A 26,035-nucleotide genomic window follows, 5' to 3' on the forward strand; every position below is an offset into this window, starting at 1 on the left:
AAAAAGCACCTTCACTCTTTATTGTTTTAGGAAGTAGTCATTTCTGTTCATAAAGGAATCATCAGGAGAGTTTTGTGTAAGAGAGCTGAGGTCCATAGCTGCCAAAAAAAAAAAAAAAAAAAAGAATCCAAGCAATTTACAGCTTCAAACATTTAAATAGTAATGAGAATATCACTTTTAACATGTAAGATATTCATAGAGAACAATATGCCATATGCAAAAAGATATTACCCAAGAGGGCCTGCTGTTGCTTTTCTGAAAATGACAGATGGTTATGTTTATCACAGGATAAACTTTATCAGCAAAACTTTACTCCCACCCATTGAAAAATAATGTGATTATAGAAATTCACAAAAATTCAAATTCAAATTCACACCCCTCCCTGGCAGCCACGTCATTTCTACAAAAGGTCGTGCTTGTACTTACTTGTTAAAAAGGTGATTGTCCACCTTTATCTTTGAATAGGCCTTGAAGTCATCTGGCATCAACATAACAGGTATTTGAACATGGCTCAGTTCATTGATCTAGAAAAATATAAAATACATGGCACAGGTTGTAAGCATCTAGGTGGGAAGTGCTTGACTTAAACATGTAACTTACCAAGAAAACCTCGAGGATGCTTTGCACTTCCTGGCCCACCTTCCTCTCTGTTCCTGTGCCGGATCGTCTCTTCTGCCACTTTCCCCACTCTTTTCATCAGCCGTCACCACTGCCCCCCAGCACACATCGCCGCAACCCCCCGGCTCAGCCCTGTCTGCCGCCGGCCCCCGGGATGGCAGGGGCAAGGGAGGGGTCTGCAGGGTGAACCCTCAGGGCCAACGGCCCCCTGCTTCTCCCCGTCCACCCTCCTACCGCCCCGCCGGAGCCTTGACCAGAGTTCCTTTGATCCCATGTCCAGGTCAACTTCCCTCGGTAAAGAAAATATTCTCTGAGAAGGAGGGCTTTTTCATTTGTGATATAAATATTTGTTGAATTAATCAAGAAGACTATTTCTTTACACTTTGGGGGTACTAAAAAGGAACCCTGCCATTCATGTGGTCTTTACCTTTCTTGTGGGAACTAATTTAAAAATAAGTATTGGGATAGGGCATGAATTTACCGGAAGAGGAACCTTCATGAAGGAAAGGGAGGAAGCATATGGCCCTGGGACTGGAGGAGAGGGAGGTGGGTTGGCCAGGGGTCAAGACAAAGGCACATCTTTACGGGGTTACAGAGAACAAAAGGTTAAATCCATTTCGGTTTGCATTCCAGTGAATGGCAGGGACAGGGACGGCTTTTGACACCTGACTTTGAAAAAGTTGAACTTTCGCTTGGTTAATTATTTTTGCATTTAGCTCTCAAGTGAGAACTCCCTGGTTGCTAGTAATAAAAACCACTCTACAGGTTTATACTTGCAGCAAATGTAGGTGCTTGGAAGGGTCCTCAGTTACAAAAACAAACAGAATGAGTTTCTTGATAGAGCAGAGTTGCTAACCCACTGCTGGGTTCACACAAAGTAGAAGGAAACGTTCAAGACCTTCCTTCCCCTAAAGTGACTTTCATCATCCATAGGGCATGTGGTGACCATCAGGTAAGTGTGAAAGGAGGGGCTGCTCTGAAGATAGATGCCAATTTCACACTTTGGGTCAAAGGATAACTGCGGAGCTCAAGGCAAGACTTCAACATTAAACTAGGACCCCTGAAGGAAGTGAAAGTGGTCCCAAAACCCAGTGGAAGTAAATGTAAATGGGGCCTGGAAGAAAACACCCTTAACACAGACCTCCAGGATTCCCACAGATTAAGTTCAACCAAATATGAGTTCACAAAGACAACAAGAGTGGGAGTCAACAGAAACAAAAACTGATGTTATTTTCAAGGCTTCAGCTGATAGGACAATCAGATACAGAATAGAAAATAAAAATTATGAATAAAACATATGAAGATAGTAAGAGATGGACTAGCAAAAATGAGTAAACTACAAGACTTTCAAAATGACCAATCAGACTTGAAAAAGAATCAAATAAAAATTTTACAAAATGGAAACTATAACTGTTGACTTGAAAATAAAACAAAAAGCCTCTGACCTAGTATTTACGCAGCATACTGGGTAACTGGTATACCAGAGGGTAGATCTGAGAAAACTACCTAGAATACCACAGACAGAAAGAATGGAAACGTAATATATGAGAGAATGGTTAGGATGGGGAGTGGAGTGGGTTTAAATGGAATCTTAGAGGAAGAGAGAAATACAGAATATGGGGAAGAGATAATATTTGAAGATGTAATGGTTGAGAATTTTTCACGACTGTGAGAGTTATAAATCTGTAGATGCATAATACCTAATGTACACAGAAGAAATCCACACCTAGAGACACTGCAGCTAAACTAAAGGATACCACAAACCAAGAGAAGAAAAGTGGCCAGAGAGAAAAGACAGAACACAACAAAGAAATGACTGTCAGACTGACAGCTTACTTCCCAACAGCAAAACTGGAAGCCCACAGACAGTAGAATGATATCCTCAGACTGGAAGATTACTGTCAACATAAAATTGTATACTGTGGTATAATAAGAACTATACTTTGATCATTGTCCGGGTTCCTGGCACAAATCTCCTAAAACCCTTGCAATTTCCTAAGTGACAGGAGTATCTTTTGTCGTTCCCCAGAAGCCCTTTCGGGGCATACCTGAATTTATGCTAATGAGGTGACTTAGAAAGACTAAGTGACTGGACGGTTGGAACTTTCAGCCCTACCCACTGACCTCAGGGAAGGGGAAGGGAGATGCTGGAGATGAAGTTCTATGTAAACTTTTGAACAATAAGAGTTGGAGAGCTTCTGGCTTGGTGAACACATCCATATGCCAGGAGAGTGGTGCACCCCAGTTCCATGAGGACAGAAGCTCCCGCACTCGGGACCTATGTACCTCTGCATTGGTATCCTTTTTAATATCTTTTATAATAAACTGGTAAACATATATAAATGTTTTTCAGAGTTGTGTGAGCTGCTTAGCAAAATAATGGAACTGGAGGAGGAGGCTGTGGGAACCTCTGATTTACAGCCAGTTGGCCAGAAGCACACGTAACAACCTGGACTTGTGGCTGGTAACTGAGGTTGAGGAAGGGGCAGTCTTGTGGGACTGAGCTAATAACCTGTGGGGTCTGATTCGATCTCCAGGAAGACAGTGTCAGAACTGACTTATTGCTTCAGGATACGGGAAAAAAACACATGTGGGACAAACCCATTAAAACTATCTTTCAACATATTGGAAGATTGGGATTGACATATACACACTACTATATATAAAATAGATAACTAATAAGGACCTACCATACAGCACAGGGAACTCTACTCAGTGCTCTGTAATGGCCTCTATGGGGAAAGAATCTTAAGAGTAGATGTATGTATACATGTATGTATAACAGATTCACTTTGCTGTACACCTGAAACTAACATAACATTGTAAATCAACTCTACTCCAATAAAATTTTTTAAAAAACTGTGTCAAAAAAATGAGAGCAAAATAAAGGCTTTTAACTGAGAACTTATCTACAGCACACCTCCCCAGAGGAACTTACAAGCTTTAGAAGCATATTATTTAGACTCTATTAAAGATATACTTCAGAAAGAAGGTAAACATTGTGGGCGGAAGATCTGAGATAATGAAAAGAATTAGTAAGTAAATAAACTGGTAAATAGGACGAATATAAGTAAACATCACCTATGTAAAGTAATAATGCCTAATTTATGAGATTAAAAAGGACAGAAATACACACTGAATAGCAACAGGGTATAAGCTGGAAAGTAGATGGCCATGGTTATAATGCTCATGGTATTGTTCAAGAGGAGAGGTAAGATATTAACTGCAGACTTTAAGTATTATGCTACAATTTCAAGGGCAAACATTAAAAGAAAAAGAAACACAGTAGGTAACTTCCAGACTAGTAGAAGGGGTAAAACGGAATAAGAAAACAAAACTCAATTAAAAAAAAAAAAGAAACGTGGGGCTTCCCTAGTGGCGCAGTGGTTAAGAATCCACCTGCCTGTGCAGGGGACACAGGTTCGAGCCCTGGTCTGGGAAGATCCCACAAGCCGTGGAGCAACTCAGCCCCTTCGCCACAATTACTTAGCTTGCACTCTAGAGCCCGTGAGCCACAACTACCGAGCCCATGTGCCACAACTACTAAAGCCTGCGCACCTAGAGCCCGTGCTCCACAACAAGAGAAGCTGCTGCAGTGAGAAGCCCGCGCACTGCAACAGAGAGTAGCCCCCGCTCGCCGCAACTAGAGAAAGCCTGCGCACAGCAACGAAGACCCAACACAGCCAAAAATAAATAACACACAAAAAATAAATTTTAAAAATAAAAAAATAAATGCAAGCAAGAGAAAAAAATTTGCACAACAAAAGTGGGACAAATAGAAAGTGATATAAATAAATCTGGATCTATACATAATCACTATAGGCATAAATAGGCTAGCAGTTAAACATAAAGACTGTCATAATGAATTAAAAACTATAAGCTATGTGCATGAGACACACCTAAAACATAAGAACTCAAATACATCAAAAGCTAAGTGACAGAAAAAATATATTAAATAGTACTAAAAATTACTGAAAAGCTAGCCTACTTTTATTACTATCAAATAAACTAATAACTTTAAGATAAAAGCATTACTAAGGGTAAAGAAGGTCTGTGCACAATGATAAAAGGTTCAATTAGCCAGGAAGATAGGATTCATATTTTATGCACCTAATTAGCCTGAAAGTATAGAGCAAAAACTGTTAGGACCTCAGGGAAAACGGGCGATCCATCATTACAGAGGAACATTTGAATGTGCTTTTATTGACAGTTTAAACAGACACAAAATTAAGAAAGATACAGATTTTTAAACAACATATTGAAGTCAGTATGTTGTATACCTATTATATTATGGCCAAGTATTCTTCCAGATGCTTGGGATACATTGTGGAACAAAACAGATTAAGATGCCTGCCCTCTGGAGCTTCTGTTTTAACAGGAAGAGCCAGAAGATAAAACAATAAACTTAGTAAATTACGGTGTTAGAAGTCAATTATCTACTATGTTAAAAGGCTATGGGAAAAGGAAAAAGAGCAGGACAAAAGAGCTGGGGAACACTCATCAGTGCACAGGTGAGGGTCACTGAAGTATTTAAAACAGGGTGGATTCAAGTAGGCCAGAGTTTGGAGGAGATGAGATTTAACATTGCAGTGCAAAGGCCCTGGGGTAGGGACATGCCTGGTATGCTTGGGACAAGGAGACCAGTGTGGCCGGAGCAGATTATGAGAGGGGAGAAACAGTAAGAGCTGAGATCAGCGGTAAAGGCAAAGGGTTCCTATAGGGCCTTCCAGGTCACTAGAAAGACTCACTTTTTTACTCTGAGAGATAAGGGAGCTCTTGCAGCTTCTGGGTGATAAAGAGATGATATCAGTGAACTTGGGGCTTAGAAAGATGACGGGGTGGTGGGCACAAGCATAGAAATAGGGAGACCAGTTACACGCAAGTGTAGTAATAGCCTGTTTGTTTTTTTTTTTTCTTTTTTTTTGAGAGGGGGGTTGGCCGTGCCTCGTGGCCTGTGGGATCTTAGTTCCCCCACCAGGGATTGAATCCGCGCCCCCTGCAGTGGAAGCTCGGAGTCTTAACCGCTGGACCGCCAGGAAGTCTCGTGATACCCTGTTTTGACCAGGACGACAGCAGTGTAGTGAGAGATGGGGAGTCAGACTGTGGGTATTTTCGGAAAGTAGAGACATGACTTCCTGGAGCTCGGAGCCGGGGTGTCAGAAAGACAGAAGCTCAGGCCCACTCACAGGCTTTGGTCTGAACAATTAGAAGACGGAGCTGCCATTGACCAAGATGGGGGAGACTTCTCACCATGTTTCTCTTTATGCTTTTTGATCTTTGAATCATGTTAAAGAATTGACTGGTCTAAAATTTTAATACTTCTTTAAAAACCCTATGACAGAAAAACATATATGCAAACTATCAGCTACAATTACAAAATATATATTACATTACTATATTCATACAATACTTACTACTTATAATAATTACTATAGAATTATATTTTGCTGAGCACTGCACAAATTTTCAGACTGGATCCCACCACCCTCACTTCTGGATCCACATTGACTTTCTTGTGGTACTTGCTCTTTTTTCACATAACTGTTGAGATTCCAGCTTCCCAAAGATTATCACTGTGCTACAGGAAGTAGTACAAAGTTGAAATTGTGAACTCCCTCAAACTGGCAATTTGCATGGTGTCTCACAGATGTAGAGAGCGCCATGTTTCCCTTGAAATTTTAAAATCTCCCTCGGTACTCCTTGTGAATTTGCTGCAGTGCCCCGGGGCACCGTTTGGGGACCAGAACTATAAACAGCAGCAGATGTTTAAAACAGCAAATGATATAATCTAATTATAGAATAAAATAATCAGAATAATCCCCTAAATGCACTGCATTAGATATTAACATATAACCAAAACGACCTTCATTACAGCCACCAGTTAATCCTCAGCCCGTATAAACTGATGATCTCTATAACCTTCTCAAGCAAATAGTTTTCTTGGGATAACGCTATATCAACTGCATTTGTGCAAAGCCAAATTACAATTCTGTTCCTATCAAATTATGGCAATAACTTAATCAGACATCACTTTTAGCCCATTCTATATATACTATATTATTAAAATCTCCTTTGTGTTATGGCCCATAAAAATGTATGAAACTTCCACTAGACTGATTTAAAATCATATAATCTCTCCCATTCAGTTTACTCAAGTATCTTATAATATTAAATAATTCTCAGAGTATATCTGTAAAAAATTAAAATCTATATCTCTTTATGCTAGCACTGGAATATCAAAGTTTGGAAAAAATTTTAAAAGGGAGAGAGAGAGAGAGAATAAGAACTGGAAGCGAAGACTTCTGACAAGCACGGCTAGAATGAAGCTGGATGGCAATTAAATCCATTTCTCAATATCTATGGAAATAGAAGAGAACAAATAAAAACAAAGGAAATTTACAGGGTGACAAGGAAAAGTGAAGGAGCAGCCAACTTCCTGTTGCTTTCACCAAATTATACAGAAGAAAGTTGGAGAGAGCATAATAAGTGATTCCTGTCACATCTCTGCTTCCAGTGATTTCTGAGAAAGCAAAACCCCATCTGGGAGCAGGAACATGGAAATCCATCCATTCCACTCTTGTGCTGCTGAGATCTGTGTTGGTAACAGTATCTTCCTTAGAAAGCCAGCAGGGAAAGAGGAACTTTGGAGATCCTGCTCTGAAACATGTTTTGTTCTAAAAGCATGAAAACCTTCCGGCCCAAATGGAATGTGTGATCTGTGAATTTCCCTCATCGATATGCGTTCCACACCCATCCTTGTTAGGAGAGCATCCGCTCTGCTGGGCGCCGTGCAGAGACCAGTGTTCACCCAGTCCACAGACGAGAGGGCCTACATGTTAACTGAAGAAGTGCACACATGTAAAGTTCCAACAGTGACAAGTGTCAGGAGGAAGGAGGGCATCGGGCTAAGAGCAAGCAGGACGGAGGCGTGGCCCAGGGCGGGGATGGAGGTGAAGGAGGGGCCAGCCTGGAGCAGGAGGGGGCAGGGGACAGGGGTTCCAGGAAGCAGGGTCGCAGGTGCAAGGCCCTGCAGCGGGGTCGCGGGGCGGGGCGTGTGGGGGAGGTGCAGTTAACTGGAGAGACGGCAGCTTCATGTGTTAGGAGTGCAGGAATCCAGGCGCAGGAGACAGGATGGCGCTGAACTGCCTAAAAGGGCTGTAGGAGGCCACGGGAGCGCCCCAAGAGAGGACGGACGGGGAGGAGGGGAAGGGAGCAGGTTCCGGCGATACAGCACGGGTCTAAACACGGGCTTGTGGGCCAGGACAGCGTAGAGCATCTGTTGAGGGAGCGCACTTCGAGGGAAGAGTCCAGTTTTGAACTTGTGAAGTTTGATGGGCTCTTGAGACACCTTAAGTGCGTCGGGCGGGCAGGTGGACCTGTGGCTCTGACATGCCCGGTGGGAGGGAGGAAAACAGGCACATCGTGCGTAAGACACAGGCTGTCCGCGGGGGGCGGCGAAGGCGGCCTGGAGGGTGGACAGGACGAGAGGGCAGCAGGGCCGAGGAGCAGCACCGAAGAACATCAAGGCTCACAGCCTGGAAGAGGAGGACGAGGCTGCGAAGGCGAGCGGGAAGAGCTGCCGGCACGGGAGGGAACGGAAGCAGGCTCAGCCCGCGGGCGGGAGGGAGCGAGGGAGTCGAGAACAGAAGGGGACGGGCAGTGGTGAATGCTTCTGAGAAGCGGAGCGGGGACGGTGATTGTAACACGGCAGCTGGACGCGTCTGGGGCCCTCGGGCTGGGGGCTCAGATGGGGGCCAGCAAAGGGAGCCAGGCTGGGCAACGCCGAGCGGAGCAGCGGGGTGCGGGGAGAAGGCAGACCCGGATCTGGCTAGGTTTTCCCAAGTCTGGAAGGAGAGAGACGCCGAGGGGGGAGGGGGGAGGCGGGGAGGGAGGGGCTGAGTCTAAAGACGGGATATTCCTTCCCGGGGAGGTGTGGGCTCCGGGCTCCCAGCCTGCCTGAAGGGGATGGCTTCGGGGAGGCAGTCCCTCCATCAAGAAGAGGTAAAGGGGACAGGAGCTGGGCAGCGTGGCTTTAGAGAGAACACAGAGAAGCGGAAAAAGGGACCGCAGCATGTGGGAGAACAAGTGTGAAGGGAGAAGTGCGGCTGGGCTTTGGGGCAGAGCCGGGCGTCCGTGCGCGGCGGCGATGGTCAGTGCGCGGGCGCCCGGACAACCCGGGGAGAGGCTGCAGGAAGACGCCGTTGACAGAGCAGGACTGGGCTTCTTGGGGCCTGGGCTTCCTGCTAGTCAGGTGTGCCGGAAAGATGACACGGGGTGTCACGGAGAGAGCAATGGAATTAATTCTGGGATAATCACTCCGAAATGGGAAGTCAGTACAAAGCACTCATCCCTGACCACAAAGAGTTTCCCACTGCAGTTGCTGGCGCAGCACGTACACAGCGTGAAGGCCAAAGCAGCAGAGAAGGAAAGCTGGGGTCCAGACAGGAAGTGTCCCGGGAACTCAGGGCAGGCACCTGTGACAGGTGTGCGGAAGGAAGGGCTTCTGGAAGGGAGTGAAGCCCGGTGTGGCCACTGAAGGAGGGAGAGACGGGACGAGTGTTTCGTTTAAATACATTTCGACAAGTTCCATCTTCACAAACCAAGAGTTCCCCAGGAAGGAGGGCGTGTTTGGCCCTCGTTATCTGAGAAGAAAAGAGATGAGAAATCAAAGCCAATGAGGATGAAATTAAGAGACCCTTAGCAAAGGAGGTATTTTCATGAGTTCCTGCCTAATCTTTTAAAAGCACCGCCAAGTAAATAGCTCTGTATCTTTTTGGTGTTTGCACTATGTAATGCTTTTAATAACCTGTTGATTCTGTTGTGCTTTTTTTTTTTGCGGTACACGGGCCTCTCACTGTTGTGGCCTCTCCCGTCGCGGAGCACCGGCTCTGGACGCGCAGGCTCAGAAGTTGTGGCTCACAGGCCCAGCCGCTCCCGGACCGGGGCACGAACCCGCGTCCCCTGCATCGGCAGGCAGACTCTCAACCACTGCGTCACCAGGGAAGCCCTGTTGTGCTTTTTTGTGTATTAAATATTTTTCATTTTGCCAAATAAATAAATTAATTAAATTAAATAACGGAGACCCATAGCGATCTCCCAGTCTAATGCTAATGTCTCACTGTGCAGATTACAGCACCCCCTGGTACGGCCGTGCCTCTATAATCGAGGAGGAGCTTGCCACTGAGCTGTACTAGACAGCTACTGCATCAGCATCTCTTCCACGATGTCTTTCCCTCACAATGCCTTCACGTTTCCTTTGGGTTTCTCTTCATCCGCCAGCCACCACCTCCCATCCTCTCCCCACAACCCTTGGTCAGGTGAATAGCTAGATTTAATGACTTGCGAACAAACACTTCACAAACCACAGGCTCTACCACTTAAAAGAACCTCTTAAGTAGTGAACAATATTTTTCAATAGTGTACCCGTGAGCCCCCCCCCTTTTTTTCTATAAGTACATTTTATTTTTTTATATATAGGGCTCACCAGTCATTCATAAGTTTTACCAAAATATTAACTGCAGCGCTGCCTGATCATTGAAAGGCCTGGATAATTCTCTCCTGGAGCCTATTACTTTGACATCACACAAACTAAAATATATCCTTGTCTCTAATTCACATTAATGCGCTGATGCAGATAATGACAATGCGCTATCATCTTGAATAAGGCCGAGTTGATTCTATTTGTTAACGTCTACCTTCCACACAGGGCAGTGGGCTGTGAACTTTCAGACTTTAGGACAAAATTCTTGGGTTTCAAAGTCTTCAGTCTGAGAAAATTTTAATTTATTGTTTGGCATTCTACCTAGCTCAACCGTTCTATTGCTATATGGCCTACCTCGAAACTAGTAGCACAACTAATAATGGTTTATTTTCATTAGCTTACATCAGTATTTTAACAAAGCATTTATACTTTTCTTCCTGTCTTTATAGATATTCTATACATATAGGAAACACACACACATATATAGTTTCATTTATATATGCTACATAATATTCATGAAAGAAGACAAAAAGATTTGTGTTAACCATTACTATTTTGAAGGAAAAAATAACACACACCACAGGAATAAGCACGCATCATGAAATCCAAATAGTTTTTAATCTATGGAGGTAAAAGTGCTTTTGGAGTTTACTTACTAAACTTTTATTAGGTTAGTTAAATAATAAACTGGAAGCCCTAGTTCTATTATGAAGGCAACATTTAAAGTTCCTTCAGGTTGCAAATATTTCATAAACTCTCACAACAAAGGTGCAATACCACTTTCTACTTAATAGCTGTCAAACCACTTGGGCAAACAGTTGTTCATTTTCTATTCGTGCTGACAGTCACATTCATAGTCCTATAAAGCTCATGATCGTAAAAGTATATTGTAGATACTTCCACACAGAGAAGCTGTAGGGTTCTCCCCGGTGCCCTGGGAAGGGCCTCCTGTTCCTGTTTATACCACGCCAGTCCAACAGACTGGTGTGGACCAGCCCAGGTTTTCCGCTGAGCCACTGGGCATCAGTGTGGACAGTGCCGGAGCCCAACATAAGACATTAAATAAAGAAGCTTTGTTGTGAACGTCAACAGACACAAGGGCAAAGTGGAGGGTGGGAGGGTGAGTGAAAGGTTTAGTACAAAGTGCCCAAGTGTTCCTGGTTGTATTACAATTCTAGAGTCGGGGGAGAGAGTGTGTACAGGGGAAGATATTGTTGACATGGAGGATGATAGAGGGAGGAGGATGGGGGGAGCTGGTGAGGTCTAAGCTCCCCTTGGCCTTGACTCACATTAATACTTGGCATTGACCTTGCTGTTCATACTTAGTGGACACCTGCCAAGAATCACATTCAACACTCTAGACACAGTATCTCATCGGATCTGTAACCAAATGGAGTAGGTACTATTATTATTATCTCCATTTTCCAGATAAGAAAATTGAGGCTTAGTAAGATTAGGTAAACTAGTCCAGCCTAAACCTTCCTCAGTCGGGCAACTCACGTGAGTTACCTCAAATATGCAAGTCAGAGGGCAAGGCTGGCTCACCCTAAGATCCTTTGGAGATCCTGACAGCCTCTGAGGCAAGAGTCACAGCAACGTCAGAAACCGTCCACCTGAAATTCAAGTCTTCATCAGGTTAAAAACTTCTAAAAGAGTCCTTTCCTTTTTTTTCTTTAAGGAGTAATTAAATAGATGTTTAGAATAAATGATTAAATACATGTTTAATTGAATACGCGCCATAATCTACAATGACATCAGCTGTGATTTCAGTTAAGTGTAATCTAAATTTGGAAAGACCTGTATCACTGAGAAGTTTTCATTTCTCTGACATCTCTTGTCATTTCAAAAAAAAGGGAAAGTACTGTAAATTAACTATATTTCCATAAAAACCAAAAAATACACAAAAAAGGAGAAAATAAATATTCCTCAGTTTCATTCAATCCTAATGAATCATAAATAGTATCCTTAAAGGATACAAAACTGATTTCCAAAGCAATTATTTATTAAAGCAAATTGCTGAGTTTTCCCTTACGAAAAGTATGATTAACACATGGTACAGTAAAACTCACGTCACTTACTTTTCCTTTTATAATACTATATGACCCAACTCACAAAAGGTTATCTTGATCGCTCTCTTCAGCAAAACATTCAAACCTCTATCCCACTCAAGTCACCTCCAATGCCCCAAAACATGGCTTTTGTTTATTTGTTTTGTGTATTAAATCTGCTGACTGCAAGGCGTGTCATTCCTGCAGAGGTAACACTGAATTCACACTGGCAAGAAAACCGAGTTTGTGGTTTAGCTGCAAAACTGGAAATAATAAACAACTACTAGACAAGGAATAAATAAGTGAGACCCAGCTGGTAATGGTTCTGAAGTGAAGGCATACAGACGTGTCCTCACATAGCCATTTCACACTGAGACATATAAAAAATCAACTTCACCAATTTATATGATTTTTTTCAGTCAAAACCATGTTTATAAATTGTGAGGCATTATTAATGACACTTCATTAATTCAGATATATGCACCCTAGATACTATGTTCCCAGATGAATGCAGAATTGTATTGGTTTTCATTCAGCCAAGCTTGCACAAAAAGGACTGAAAAAAAAACAGAAAAGGAGATCTCTCACAGGTAGTAGACCCTGAGATATTTAATCTGAGTATAATAGACCATTCACTACAAATTATGCCACATTCAGATGAAACAGGAGGCATCCAGCACAGCAAGCTGCGGGGTATGGTGCTGGGTATGGAAGCTGGTACACGGGCACTGGTGGGTGGAGCGCGTCCCAGATTGGAGCAAGTCAGACATGGCAGGAGTGGGAATTATCTTAAAAGGCCTATTTATTCCTCCTCAAAATCTCAAGACACAGATTGAACCAGGCTTATTTTATCTCCTGAACATTTCCTACCACTTAAATATGAATGCATCTTTTAAAACACAACTTGAGATAAGAATAATAAAGTGGGTAGACTGAACAATGAGAAAACGAAATAAGATAAGCACAAAGGGTTCAAGATCAGTAAGGACCCAATGGGAAAAAGAACTACAACGTGTAACTTGACATGACTGTAATTTTGGATACTATTTTAACTTTAATTAATTTCTTAGGGAAATCAATAAATATGTCATATACCAGATCCCCTAGACTTTCCAAGTTTTGCAATTGCGTCTAGCTTCTACAAAGGAATCCTGACTACACAATTTTTTTTAAAAGGGATATAAATTCACCAGTAATGCTAAAAAAAAAAAAAAAAAAAAAGTCTTTCCCCCGCCTCCGTATCCCTTCATATCAGTGTCTGAAAATAGATACTTTCCACTTACTGGACTCATCCTAAAAAAAAACCCCACAAAATTCCTTTGTGGCTCTATGGTTGATAAGCGTAGAAGGCTTCCTCCCACCCAATAATTTACTCCGAACATTTCTGCCCCAGGGTTCATTGGCTTTAGGAAGTGAATGAGTTGAAAACTAAAATTACTACTACCAAGAGATAATAGCTGAGGGTGTTCCAAGAGCCATTGGAACAATTCACAGCTGGATGGCCTAATGCTCCCGACCCGGTTCCACAAACAGCAGGGGTCGTTTCAATGTGAATGGGAACTTTCCCTGGTTCTCCCCCAAAGGTGTACAAAATGACCTCAGGCGCATTTTTAAGAAAATAGTTTCCATAGCGTGACCTAGAAAAGGTCACCAAGATTGTACAAGTCTCTCCACGCTGTTGTCCAGACCATCTGCCTCCCTATTTCTGGAAAGGGTGGAGAGCGGGAGCTTGGGAAGCAGCCACGAAGCAGAGACATATAATAACATTAAGGGTTGTAATAACAAACTCTAAGAAATTAGGTAGACTGCCTGGCATATACAGAATTGTCCAAATTAGGTGCAATACCTACGACCACCCCTTCCAATTACCTTCTAAAGAAGACTTCTAAAAAATTCTTGGGGCTTCCCTGGTGGCGCAGTGGTTGAGAGTCCGCCTGCCGACGCAGGGGACGCGGGTTCGTGCCCCGGTCCGGGAGGATCCCACGTGCCGCGAAGCGGCTGGGCCCGTGAACCGTGGCCGCTGCGCCTGCGCGTCCGGAGCCTGTGCTCCGCAACGGGAGAGGCCACTGTAAAAAAAATTCTTGAATTGTATCTGTTTGTTTGTAAAATGGGGATACCACCACCAACTTATATACTGAAGTTTCTATTTTATGATGGTGGTAGCAACCATAACAATCTTAGAACAAAGAATATCATAAAAGGACTTTTTTCTACTAATTTTCTTAACAAGTTTGTGGCAGTGGCAGAAGATCACCTAAAATTTTTAATCTTATTTTTACTTTTTGATACCTAATTTCTTATTCCATCTTTTAAAATATATATATATTAACTTGAACATCAGCTCTCATTTGGAAATAGTTTTATAATCTTGTAAAGAATATAGGTTGAAATAATTAAGATTGAAAAAAAGCCTGATGTCTCAGCATGATTCTAGCATGAAGCCCACTCTTGGAAAGGTGTGGCTCTCATTACAACTTAGACTGCAAATTGAACAGCAATTTGAAAGTTCTGAGGTTTCAGAGGAGCAGACACGGCAAATTAGAGTCAATTACAGAGGTAGGAAAAAACAAGCAGTTGAAAATGTTTGTGAATTGTGTTTTTATCTGTCCTGAGGCAAGAGGTCAATTTTCAACAACTGCTCCATCAACACTCATTCTCTAAGATTACCATATTTTAAAAGTTAATATCTCTCTGTGTGCAGATAAGACAAAAGCAAAGACATGTATATTTCAATTAAAGCCTTCTTTTGAAATGTGAGCTACCTTTAGATGTCTAGAAAATAAATGTTTTATTTTTGACGAGCCCAATAAAAGTGTTCCCGTAGCAAAGCTGGACAGAGATGTGAATCAGAGAACAAAGGTCTGCCGGTCCAGCATCTATAAACTCAAAAGCCCAAGTTAATAGCCTTAAGGGGATTTTTCTGTTGAACAAGGATCATTAAATCAATCTTTTGATTAATGGCTACTTGACCAAAATTAAAACATCATCAGGAATACTTAAACTCTTGCTTAGAATCTTACTTCAATTTGTATCAGAGACGTACACTCTTACGGTAGGCCATCTGTCAACGTGGTATCTTCAAGCTCCATCAGACACTTCTGATGGGTGTTTCTCACTGGTTGGCCTGTGGCCAACTTCAACCAAAAGAATGAAGTCACATTAAAATTTTACCTCCCAAAGACTCTGACATGAAATTATTGAAATAGACCAAAGATTTGGAGGCTACTACAGAGGTAATACAGGCTTTAAAAAAATTCAAGAAAAATTTGCTGATGAAAACAGTGTGACTGTGGTCCATTCAAAAGGAACCCGGGGGCTTGGAGTCAGGAGACCTATGACAGAGCCCTCGTCCTCCTGCCACTTCATCACTGCCTGCCCTTGCGCAAACCGTGCCAACTCTCTTGATCTCGCTTTATACTTTTGAAAAGTGAGCTGGAGAAGACAGAGATTGCAAATGATGTACTGTTTGGCCTAGACTGTGATATAGAAAATGTCTGAATTAATCACCAATTTTTTTCAGACTGGAGAAAATTTACATACACATTTCGATTTCTGGCTTCTTTGATAAAAGGAAAGATCTGGCATCCTGCCCAGCGTCACTCCCCTGGCGCTGAGTAGTGGCAGGGATGCACCCCTAGTTGGGCACAGGCCCCACCATTCCCTATAGTCTCCGGCCTAATGTCTTTGCTCATCCCAGGGTTTTGGCCACCCCGGGGCTCCCCTGCCTGGCGTGCAGGAGACAGTCTCCCAAATATAAATGAATCGTGAAACAACTGTCCACAGAGATTCTCTTAATCATAGAAGAAATAGAAGACCTCATGAAGTGTGGCATTAATATGGGTGGAGGAGGGCAGGGACAAGGTAGAGACATGAGCCACAGCTCCAGTATTATAATCAAGAACAGGCATGATCTTGGGCCTTCCCTGAAATTGACATAAAGACGTGGAAGGGATGCTAACCGGAGATGTATGACTGCAGCTGCCTGTGATTATGTCTCCAGAGGAGCTTCAAGGTGGACTCACAGGAAAGCTGGAATAAGAAAGACAAGAGCCAGGTGGAGATGAGATGACCTAGTGTATCTTGAGGCCAGCCTACCCACACAGTACCTCCCAGATACGCAAACCAACCAACCCTCTAAGCCAGTGGAAGTTAGGTCTCTGACACTTGCCACTGAAGACATCCAAATACAACACTCAAACACTTAGTGAAAATAGAACGAATATAAACCTCCTTCATCTGGGGGAGATGTATGCTAGCAGCAAGGACACAACACTTCTGGAAACTGATCCTTAAAGTTTCAAATGAACATATTTTACCTTTCATAGTCAGAGATCTAACATGCCAAAATAATTTCATACTTCCTGATGGCTTTCTATTCATCCTGCAATGAGGTCACCCTAAAAGGAGAGTCCCCCAAGGGGATTGTGAAAGAGAGGCTTCCATAAGGCACTGGAAGACCCAATGCTGGCAGCAATTCTGGCAGGGGGCCCTAAGTCCCACAGCCCTCCAGGAGTGGGGCCAGGCTGGCTACAGAGAAGACAGGGAGGAGTCCGGTGTAGAAGACAGCTATCTCCCCGGTACACCCAGGGCACCACATCTGTGGAAAAATCAGTGAGAGATCGCATGCGTTTAGAAAACCTATCACTCACACACGATCAATAAAACCTACCAGATGATGGAGAAGGAGATGAGCATGTATAGTTCGGCGATTTTTTTTTTTAAAGGATTTTTTTCAGCAGTTGGGACCTACATGAAGATTCCAGAAGGGAAGCACTGAATTCCTGATTTGGTTAGGGCTGAACTTTTGTTTTCCTTTCCATCAGCAGAACAGAGGGGCGGCTTGTTTTATTGCACAAGAGAGAACAATATGAGGAAGGCTACCGTGATGCAGTTTATAGAGCTTTCCCGGATTCCCGTGTCAAGTGATGAATTGACCGTGCATTTTTATCTCCTCCCCTTCCAGAAACCCTGCTAAAATGACAATAAAGAAAGCTTGCAATGGAAATAACAACGCTAACAAAGAAAACTGTAACACGGACAACATAAGAGGAGAAATGTCAAAGAATCTTTAAAAGACAAAAAAATAAAGGGAGGATTGTTAACTGACAGAAGAGGAGAGAAAGATGCTACTTCAGTGCCCATGGCCACTTTGCTTCAGAGATGCAGGGGCCAGGCGCCCAGGGTTCAGGTAACAGAACGTGCATTGCCCGTTGCCAACCACCGCTCCCCGCGGGAGACAGGGGATGGGTTCTTTAGAGAACCGAGCCCAGGAGGCTTCAGAGTTGGGAACACCAGGCCCAGAGCAGGGCTGGGCGGGGGCACGGGAGGAGTGGAAATCTCTGCTGTCACCCCTGGGACCTCGGCCCTGGCTTTCTGCTCTGCTCCGGACACACCCAAATCCGGAGGCCACGCCTCTCAGAAGGAAAGGCTGTCCCACTCCCCAATCACCTTCACGTAAAAGCCCAGCAGGTCAGGCATTGCCACGTGCCCAGAGGGCGGGATCTGTTTTCCAACATCTCACTCTGAAATCCGAACAGGTAGCAATGAACCACCAGATACAGAAGGAAAGCTTCTAATATATAGAAGAAAAGGACTGAAAGAAAGCTACAATTTTTAGTGATATTTAACATCACATAATATTAAATCACCAAATTCAGTACTTCACAAAGTACTCAAAATAACTGAGGCAGGGAATTCCCTGGCAGTCCGGTGGTTAGACTCCATGCTTCCACTGCAGGGGGCACGGGTTCGATTCCTGGTCAAGGAAGTAACATTCCCACAAGCTGTGCAGTGCAGCCAAAACCCACCCGCCCCCCGGCAACAAAAAACAAAAACAACAAAAAAAATCTAAGGCCTAGTAAGGTGAACACTGTTTCTTTAACCAAAAGCTGTGTATTATTTTAGCCAAAAGGAGGGATGGAAGGAGAAATGAAAAGGAACAGGAAAGCTACAGCATCATCTATCATGGCGGAAAGCCAACAGGTGATATCTATAATTGACAAATTCATAAACAACAGTATAAGCTTATTACCTATAAATATAGGGGTAAATACCAGGGGAAATTATTATTATGAGTATCTGTGTGCGCTAAGCTGGAAAGTTCTCTAAGAAACAGTATGAAGTGAGAAGAGCAAGATGTCTTTAATACACCCCCATTTCTGTTTTTGAGAAATGTTATACATTCATGTATTTGTATATGAAACTTATAGGAAGTACCTAAAAGCTAGAGGAGTAGGTTTGGGGCTCTGGGGTGGAGGTGAAGTTTCTCACATGGTTATTCTCATAATAATGATGGAGGGGAAAACCAAAGCACTCCTGAAGTTTCTACCTCAGGGGCATATCATGTAACTCCAACTCAATGGTTCCCCGCAAGGGGTGCATGTTCCCCTGCAAGGAGACTGGAGCATTTCTATTTCTATTTATCTTTTATCTAAGAAAATTAACCTTTGCAAAATTTATCTTACAGCTTGACATATGGCCTCTGCAATCCATATATCAAACTGTCACGTGCTGTATATTGCAGGGGAGATAACCTGAAGAAACAGTAGGGACCCACGTCTTAGCAGAGGAGGGGCTGGCAGTGGGGAACCCCCCCAGCTTTGGCCATGCCTGGTGTGTTGCAATGGCTTGTGTTTTACATGTGCCCACCTGGGTGGATTTACAGGACATACCATCTGGATTTAACTAAGCTAAATCAACACTCGAAAAACAGACCTGTGCTTAAGAGGATACCCGAAAAGAAACCACCAAGTGAAACTAATACTAAAAACACAAGCACCAGTTAACGAGACTATGGCAGCACTAACAAGAGAGCTGAGCTTCTGGCACATCCTCTTCGCTGACTATTTATGAGGTCAAAGAACCGATGATTTAACCAGATAGGCCAAGAACAGCTCGAGAACAATGGAAATTATTGAGGAGACTGTTTACAATGTGGACTCCCATACATTTTGTTTAACTGATATACCTACACTTCCCTAAGTCTTAGTACGTTGTACCTTGAGACATGAGCTGATGACAGATGGAGGACAGCTATCAAAATGGGCAAGTCGTTTAAAAACTAAGCACTCAACCAAAGACAGACAAACAGCTGTAGTTTTTTTTTTTTTTTTTTGCGGTATGCGGGCCTCTCACTGCTGTGGCCTCTCCCGTTGCGGAGCACAGGCTCCGAACGCGCAGGCCCAGCGGCCACGGCTCACGGGCTTAGTTGCTCCGCGGCATGTGGGATCCTCCCGGACCAGGGCACGAACCCGTGTCTCCCGCATCGGCAGGCGGATTCTCAACCACTGCGCCACCAGGGAAGCCCAACAGCTGTAGTTTTTTCAATGATGTTTAACATCATGTAATACTAAACTACCAAGTTTAGCACTCCACAAAATGTTACGAATTTAATGATTAACATACTGAAGCTACTTTCTAGGTTCCTTTAACAGCCAAGGATTAAAAACCACATACCACTCATTATTCCCACTTAAGGTAAAAATGGCCCAAAAGTACATGAAGAAACAATATGGCACCAAATTCAAATGAGTTCCTTTGTCAGCAAATACTACTGGCAGATACATAGAAAATATTGGTCAGTACTTTAAGACTTGAGGATGAGAACAAATTATGTAGCCTGCGTGATTTGCTTTATAGCTGCATCAAAGCGAAGAGGATTCTAACATGTTTCTGCTTTTGGTATTTGCTAAATTATCCCATATATTCAAAGAACCACTGTGTGTGGTTGAGAGGGAAGCAGAGCCCGTGTACTTTAAAAAGTTGTGGAATTTAAGGCACGAGTCATGCACTTTTCCTTCGCAAAAACACAAGTGTTCCAAATTCGTGGGCCTTTGCAGGGGTGGGAGGTGCCTGTCAGTAGCATGCTACTGAGAAGCAAAAAAATAAACACGGGTTAAGCTTCCTTTCAAAGGAAAGGTAAGACTCAACATGGGGTAAGAAAATAACTGCTTTTTAAGAGAAACCAAAGCTTTGAAAAGAGAAGATTCTAAGAAAACAGATGTTGGGAAATGTTTCCACTGTTTTGTGATCTTATAGCCAAATACAATGTACTGTGCCATCTGAAAACTCCTGTATCAGCACACTCAAAAACTTGGAAGTAGAATATTCCAGCCTATTAGAAATCTTGCCAAAGAGTTTCAAAGCTTATTTGTTACTGGGTGCTGAACCCATTTGTTAAAACTTTAAAAACAACAATACCTTCCAGTAAATTTTAAACTTTTCAGAAAATTAAAATTTAACATCTGAAAGTCAACTAAAAGCTTTGTCAAGTCAACTGAAACTGGCTGGATGGGCCCAGACAAGGCATATGATGACTTAGTGACAGTGGTCAGTGATACACCTCTTCTGTTTCCATTTATAAATCTATGTGAGTATATTTTTCATCCATTAAACAAAAGCCATTAAAACCAAGAAGGGGGGGGCAGAGGAAAAGACTGGGAGTTTGGGATTGACATGTACACACTGCTATATTTAAGACAGATAACCAGCAAGGACCTACTATAAAACACAGGGAACTCTGCTCAGTATTCTGTAATAACCTAAATGGGAAAAGAATTTGAAAAAGAATAGATACATGTATATGTATAACTGAATCATTCTGCTGTACACCTGAAACTAACACAACACTGTTAATCAACTATACTCCAATAAAATCAAAATACATGGAACCTTAGAGGTAACTTTAAAAAAATCAATATTAAGACAAATTTTTCTTCAAATACACAAAGTATACTTCCCTCAGTAAAACATTAATCATCTTTAATGAGGGCAAAAGACTTTTTTATAGTGTTAAAATTATTTTAAAATATGTAATCTTACCTTTTTTCATTTTTGGAGATGCTGTTACATGTACACAACATTAATATTTGCATACAAACATTATGTATAAATAAGTATACATGTTATTAGCATGCTTAAATTTCATCCACATGATGTGTGATCAAAAATAGCTGGAGTAGGGCTTCCCTGGTGGCGCAGTGGTTGCGAGTCCGCCTGCCGGTGCAGGGGACGCGGGTTCGGGCCCCGGTCCGGGAAGATCCCACGTGCCGCGGAGCGGCTGGGCCCGTGAGCCATGGCCGCTGCGCCTGCGCGTCCGGAGCCTGCGCTCCGCAACGCGAGAGGAGGCCACGGCAGTGAGAGGCCAGCTTACCGCAAAAAAAAAAAAAAGAAAAAAAAATAGCTGGAGTACATCGTTCTATGGGGGATTTTTCAAAATGCACCTATCTTTCTACCCATCCACTAGCCCCGTGGTGGGGAACAAGAATTTGGCTGTGTGTTCTGCAAACTAAAAAGTCCCCAGGTATTTTTGACAGAATCCCCTCCCCCAGCTTTCCCCCGCACCCTCCCCCCACCCTCTGCCGCTGAGAGCACTTAGTGATCACGAGTGAGGAAGAAGCTTGATCCTGATACATTTGTGCTGGCCAGAGGCAGGCATACGGCTCGGCATTCGCTTGGCCACCGCAACAGCTCATTTTAAAAACTGTCCCCCCACCAAGACCTTCTTATATACCTGCTTTTTCCCTCGTAACAATGACGTACGATTATTCTCACTGAGCAGATGAGAAATAAAGTTAAATAACTCAGCAGAGAGGGTAAACGGCCTCCCTTAGTTCATGAGAAAAGGTAGAATACGACGTCTCTCCGCTAAGCCCTATGCTCGTGCCAACTTCGCACACACAGTTCAGACACTGGACCCTACAGTCCCGAAGGGGGTGCCCCATGCTAAGAGATGGTATTGCAGCCACCCCTGTGGCCCCATATTTTACAAAGGAGCAGGGGTCCAGCTGAGCCCCTTCTGTGGGTCTGTGGGAGGGTGCGCCCGGTTAGCACAGGTGGCAGGAGGCACGCGAGGAGTTTGCACAAACTTTTGAAAGTTGGGAATATAAATGTATATCAAATGATTGCAAGGGATTAACCGCACTTTTGGTATCTAATCTAATCACAATCTTCTAGGTTAATTTCTCCTTCTCCCTCCCCCATTTTTTTTTTTTTTTTAAATTTTTTGCGGTACGCGGGCCTCTCACTGTTGTGGCCTCTCCCGTTGCGGAGCACGGGCTCCGGACGCGCAGGCTCAGCGGCCATGGCTCACGGGCCCAGCCGCTCCGCGGCACGTGGGATCTTCCCGGACCGGGGCACGAACCAGCGTCCCCCGCATCGGCAGGCGGACTCTCAACCGCTGCGCCACCAGGGAAGCCCCTCCCCCATTTCTAAAATACATTTTGTTCAAAAACTTTAGAGTAACTTGCCTCTGAGCTTTTTTATCTGATGTGCTGAATTAATCATGTTTTCCTGGTGAGTTACATTCTTTAGTCTAAAAGACTATTTCAAGCATGTGTAAATGCATTTTCTAAAAAATGAAAGCCAATAGGCAACTCAAGTTTTGTCCAGAAAAGAAATAATTGTTTAGCAAACAACAGTCCAAAGCTATTTTATTTCAGAACAAGAGGATACTGTTTCTAAGACATACCAAACTACATTTCTTAAATAATTTTCTTTTGTCACTGAAAATGCTTCTGAAATTTGAGGATAAGCTCAACTTAGATTTCAGTTAAAATACCTACACTTCCATCACACTGAACTGCAGAAAATCACTTTTTTGTACAGATACAAATTTATTTTCCATTTGCTGTAAAGCACAGGGGTGTGGTTTAAAAAATAATCATCAGCTCGGCTAATTTCTTTTTCATAGCTGAAAATAGGATCTTTTTAACCCTTTATTTAGATGCATATATACTCACAAATAAATGTCCTGAAGTGTTTTACAAATAAGACAAGCAACAAGCACTTTTATTTAACCTGGTTTAAAAAAAAAAAAAGCTGTCACCATTTCATGATTCATTAATTTTCAGAAAGATGTCACACCAAATGAATATAGATCTCCTATCCACAAATACTCCTAATTCACAAACTATCAAAAGAACAAAAAATGCTGTTTGTTTTCATTATTTTAGGAAAAAGAGTACTTGTCATCACATGAGTTTTGCATAAATTAATCTCTCCTTTCCCCACCTCCTTCCACTACATTCTGTGTACTCTATCAGCTATAAAAATAGGTAAGCAAAACCCCCCCAGAGAATTAGATGACAGAGAATCTTAATTCCTAATTAGCTCAACCGACATTAATTTCTCATTCTCCACATGCTATGAACATGAATTAAGGATGCATCACACCAGATTTAATCCAGGCACTTCTCATTTGATTTTTGTGTGTGTCTTCTTTCTTTTTCTTGTTTGAATTTTATTTATTTTTATACAGCAGGTTCTCATTAGTTATCTATTTTATGCATATTAGTGTATATACGTCAATCCCAATCTCCCAATTCATCCTGCCAGCACCAGCCACTTTCCCCCCTTGGTGTCCATACATTTGTTCTCTACATCTGTGTCTCTATTTTAAACCTGGAAACTTCTAAAAGTCTGGACAGGGAACTGTACTCTTAGCTGTTACAAAAGATCCCAATGTTTCTTTCCTCATTATATTTCTTTTTCTTTTTTCTTTTTAATTTGTCTGTGCTTGTGGGATCTTAGTTCCCTGACCAGGGATCAAACCCAGGCCCACAGCAGTGAAAGTACCGAGTCTTAACCACTGGAGAGCCAGGGAATTCCCCCTCATTATATTTAGATCATCTTTTTTCTCAATCATTTGAGGCTAACAGTGTTCATTAAGATAAGGAAAAGACTGCAGGAGGGCATTTAATCCACTCCCTGCACCAGCATCACAAATATATTCCCAGGAACAACACAGGACACAGGGCTGCCCTAAATGGTCTCTCCAAGTTCAGGTATGAGGTTTAAGAGGCAGATCTTAAAATAGTTTCTTTAACTATTTAGTTAGTTTCTTTAACTATTCTTTAACTATTTTATTTAGAAACTATTAGTTTCTTTAATATTTTCCGAGGAACGTCTTCTTTACCTTAACTTCAGGAGTCAACTTTTGCATTCACATATATTTTCCTCTTTGATCTTAAAGGCTAAAGGTTCAGTGTCTGAAGCATGCTTGCCTTTGGAAAACACGACTTAAAGAGCTAAACAAAGTTTATCAGTCACTTCTCAGGTAGAAGGTATATTTACTAGAGAGAAATGTGACGTAACTCCAAATTCATGTGTTGTCAGCTCTGAGTAAGTTCATTCCTGGTAATTTGGTTTTTTCTATTAATACCTCTGAACCTACTTAAGGTAAAATCAAGGAAATGCTGTGTGAAGTTCCATGAGAATCATGAATATTTTTTAATTCTAGTAGAGAAAGACCAAAATTTTATTGTTTCATTGTTAATTATTAATTTTTCTCATGCTCTCTTTTTTTCCCCTTTTGTCACAGGTCAACACAGTATCTCAGGAGAGGCCAAAGGACTTGAATTCTCCTATGTCCCTCAGTAGCAGGAAAGGACACTTTGGGCCACAAGCAAGTCATTGTGGCCTGATGGAAATGTTCAGTGATGACACACAGGAACCACTTACACCTTTGAAAGTGAAGAATGAGAGTTTTAACCAATGCTCACTGGTACCAATTCAAGATAAAAACAAAAACAAAACTCAGACTCTCTGTGGTAGACCATGGACAGGAAGGCAGCCAAAAACTACTGTATTGCTTTTTTCTGCTCATTGAGGATATGAGATCTAAGAACTATTTGAAATAAACCTGCATTTGTTAAACCAAAATCTAATATGTGAACAAAGGGAAGGAAAGCCACTTAAAACCCTGCTACAATACATGACAAATTACGCTTTTCATCGCTGCCCTCTAACTATGATCAAGGCCTTTTACTGTTGAATTTAAGAATCCCCGTGATATTCAGTGATAGCAATTATTCAAGGGCCCCAATGACCTCTTATCTAAGGACAAACTAAGGAGACTATGCGACTATAGGCATTTGCTGTAACAGCAGAATAAAGCAAAATTTCTCATATTAAGAAAAGTTGGCCTATAGTCATCTTTTTTACCCTAATAGATTATAAGCACGTTAAGGGTGGAAACTAGATTTTATTCACCTTTGTACACCCCAGGGACCAACTCCAAGAAATAGTTGCTGAACAAATTTTAAGCTAAATCTTTCACTTATAAACTTAAAAGGGACTTTACTATTTTATCTAGCAAAGACAAATCCTGCTATTTGTATCAATCCCTCAGAAAACCAAAACCTACAATGCCAATTACTAATTCCTATTTACCAAGTTATCAAAGTTTGGGCTGATAGAATGCAAGATGACTTATGGAAAGATCGTTTTACTGGCATAAAATAAAGTAAATTAAATATTCTCCAACCCAATCTAATTCTACCAGCTGAGCAATTCTTGAGGAAGATAACGTTTGTTTTTGTACACCGGCATAGCATTTCAAATTTACAAAGAATGTTCCTATCTCTTATTTAAGTCATCGTTATACTCCATGAACCTCTGACATCATCCAAAGGCCCAGAAGTCACAGAAAACAACGGTACCCTAAGTCAGGGGTCCTCAACTCCCAGGTACTGGTCCATGGCCTGTTAGGAACCAGGCGGCACAGCAGGAGGTGAGCGGCGGGCGAGCGAAGCTGCATCTGTATTTACAGCTGCGACCCATCGCTCGCATTCCCGCCTGAGCTCCGCCTCCTGTCAGCGTTATGGTGAGTTGTGTAATTATTTCATTATATATTACAATGTGATAATAATAGAAATAAAGTACACAATAAATGTAATGTGCTTGAATCATCCTGAAACCATCCCCCGCCACCACCACCGGCCTGTGGAAAAATCGTCTTCCACAAAACCGGTCCCTGGTGCAAAAAAACGTTGGGGAACCACTGCCCTAAGTACTTTAAAGTGTTACTTTACACTAAGGAAACAATAATTCCTCACACTAACAAAACAAAACAAAACACAAGTTCCTCTCCCACTCCCACATAATTTGT

At 42.4% G+C, this 26,035-nt stretch overlaps 1 protein-coding gene across 3 annotated transcripts in view; it reads right to left on the bottom strand.

The window, feature by feature from the left end:
- PIP4K2A (phosphatidylinositol-5-phosphate 4-kinase type 2 alpha) overlaps positions 1-26,035 on the bottom strand; it is a 179,273-nt gene that overhangs the window by 74,866 nt on the left and 78,372 nt on the right. For all 3 annotated transcript variants that reach the window (XM_067030388.1, XM_059057863.2, XM_067030389.1), the window contains exon 2: positions 427-524. In XM_067030388.1, the coding sequence (XP_066886489.1) occupies positions 427-524 (98 nt within the window). The remainder of the gene's footprint in view (positions 1-426; positions 525-26,035) is intronic.

The sequence above is a fragment of the Kogia breviceps genome, chromosome 3 (assembly GCF_026419965.1).
Source record: "Kogia breviceps isolate mKogBre1 chromosome 3, mKogBre1 haplotype 1, whole genome shotgun sequence".
NCBI lineage: Eukaryota > Metazoa > Chordata > Mammalia > Artiodactyla > Physeteridae > Kogia > Kogia breviceps.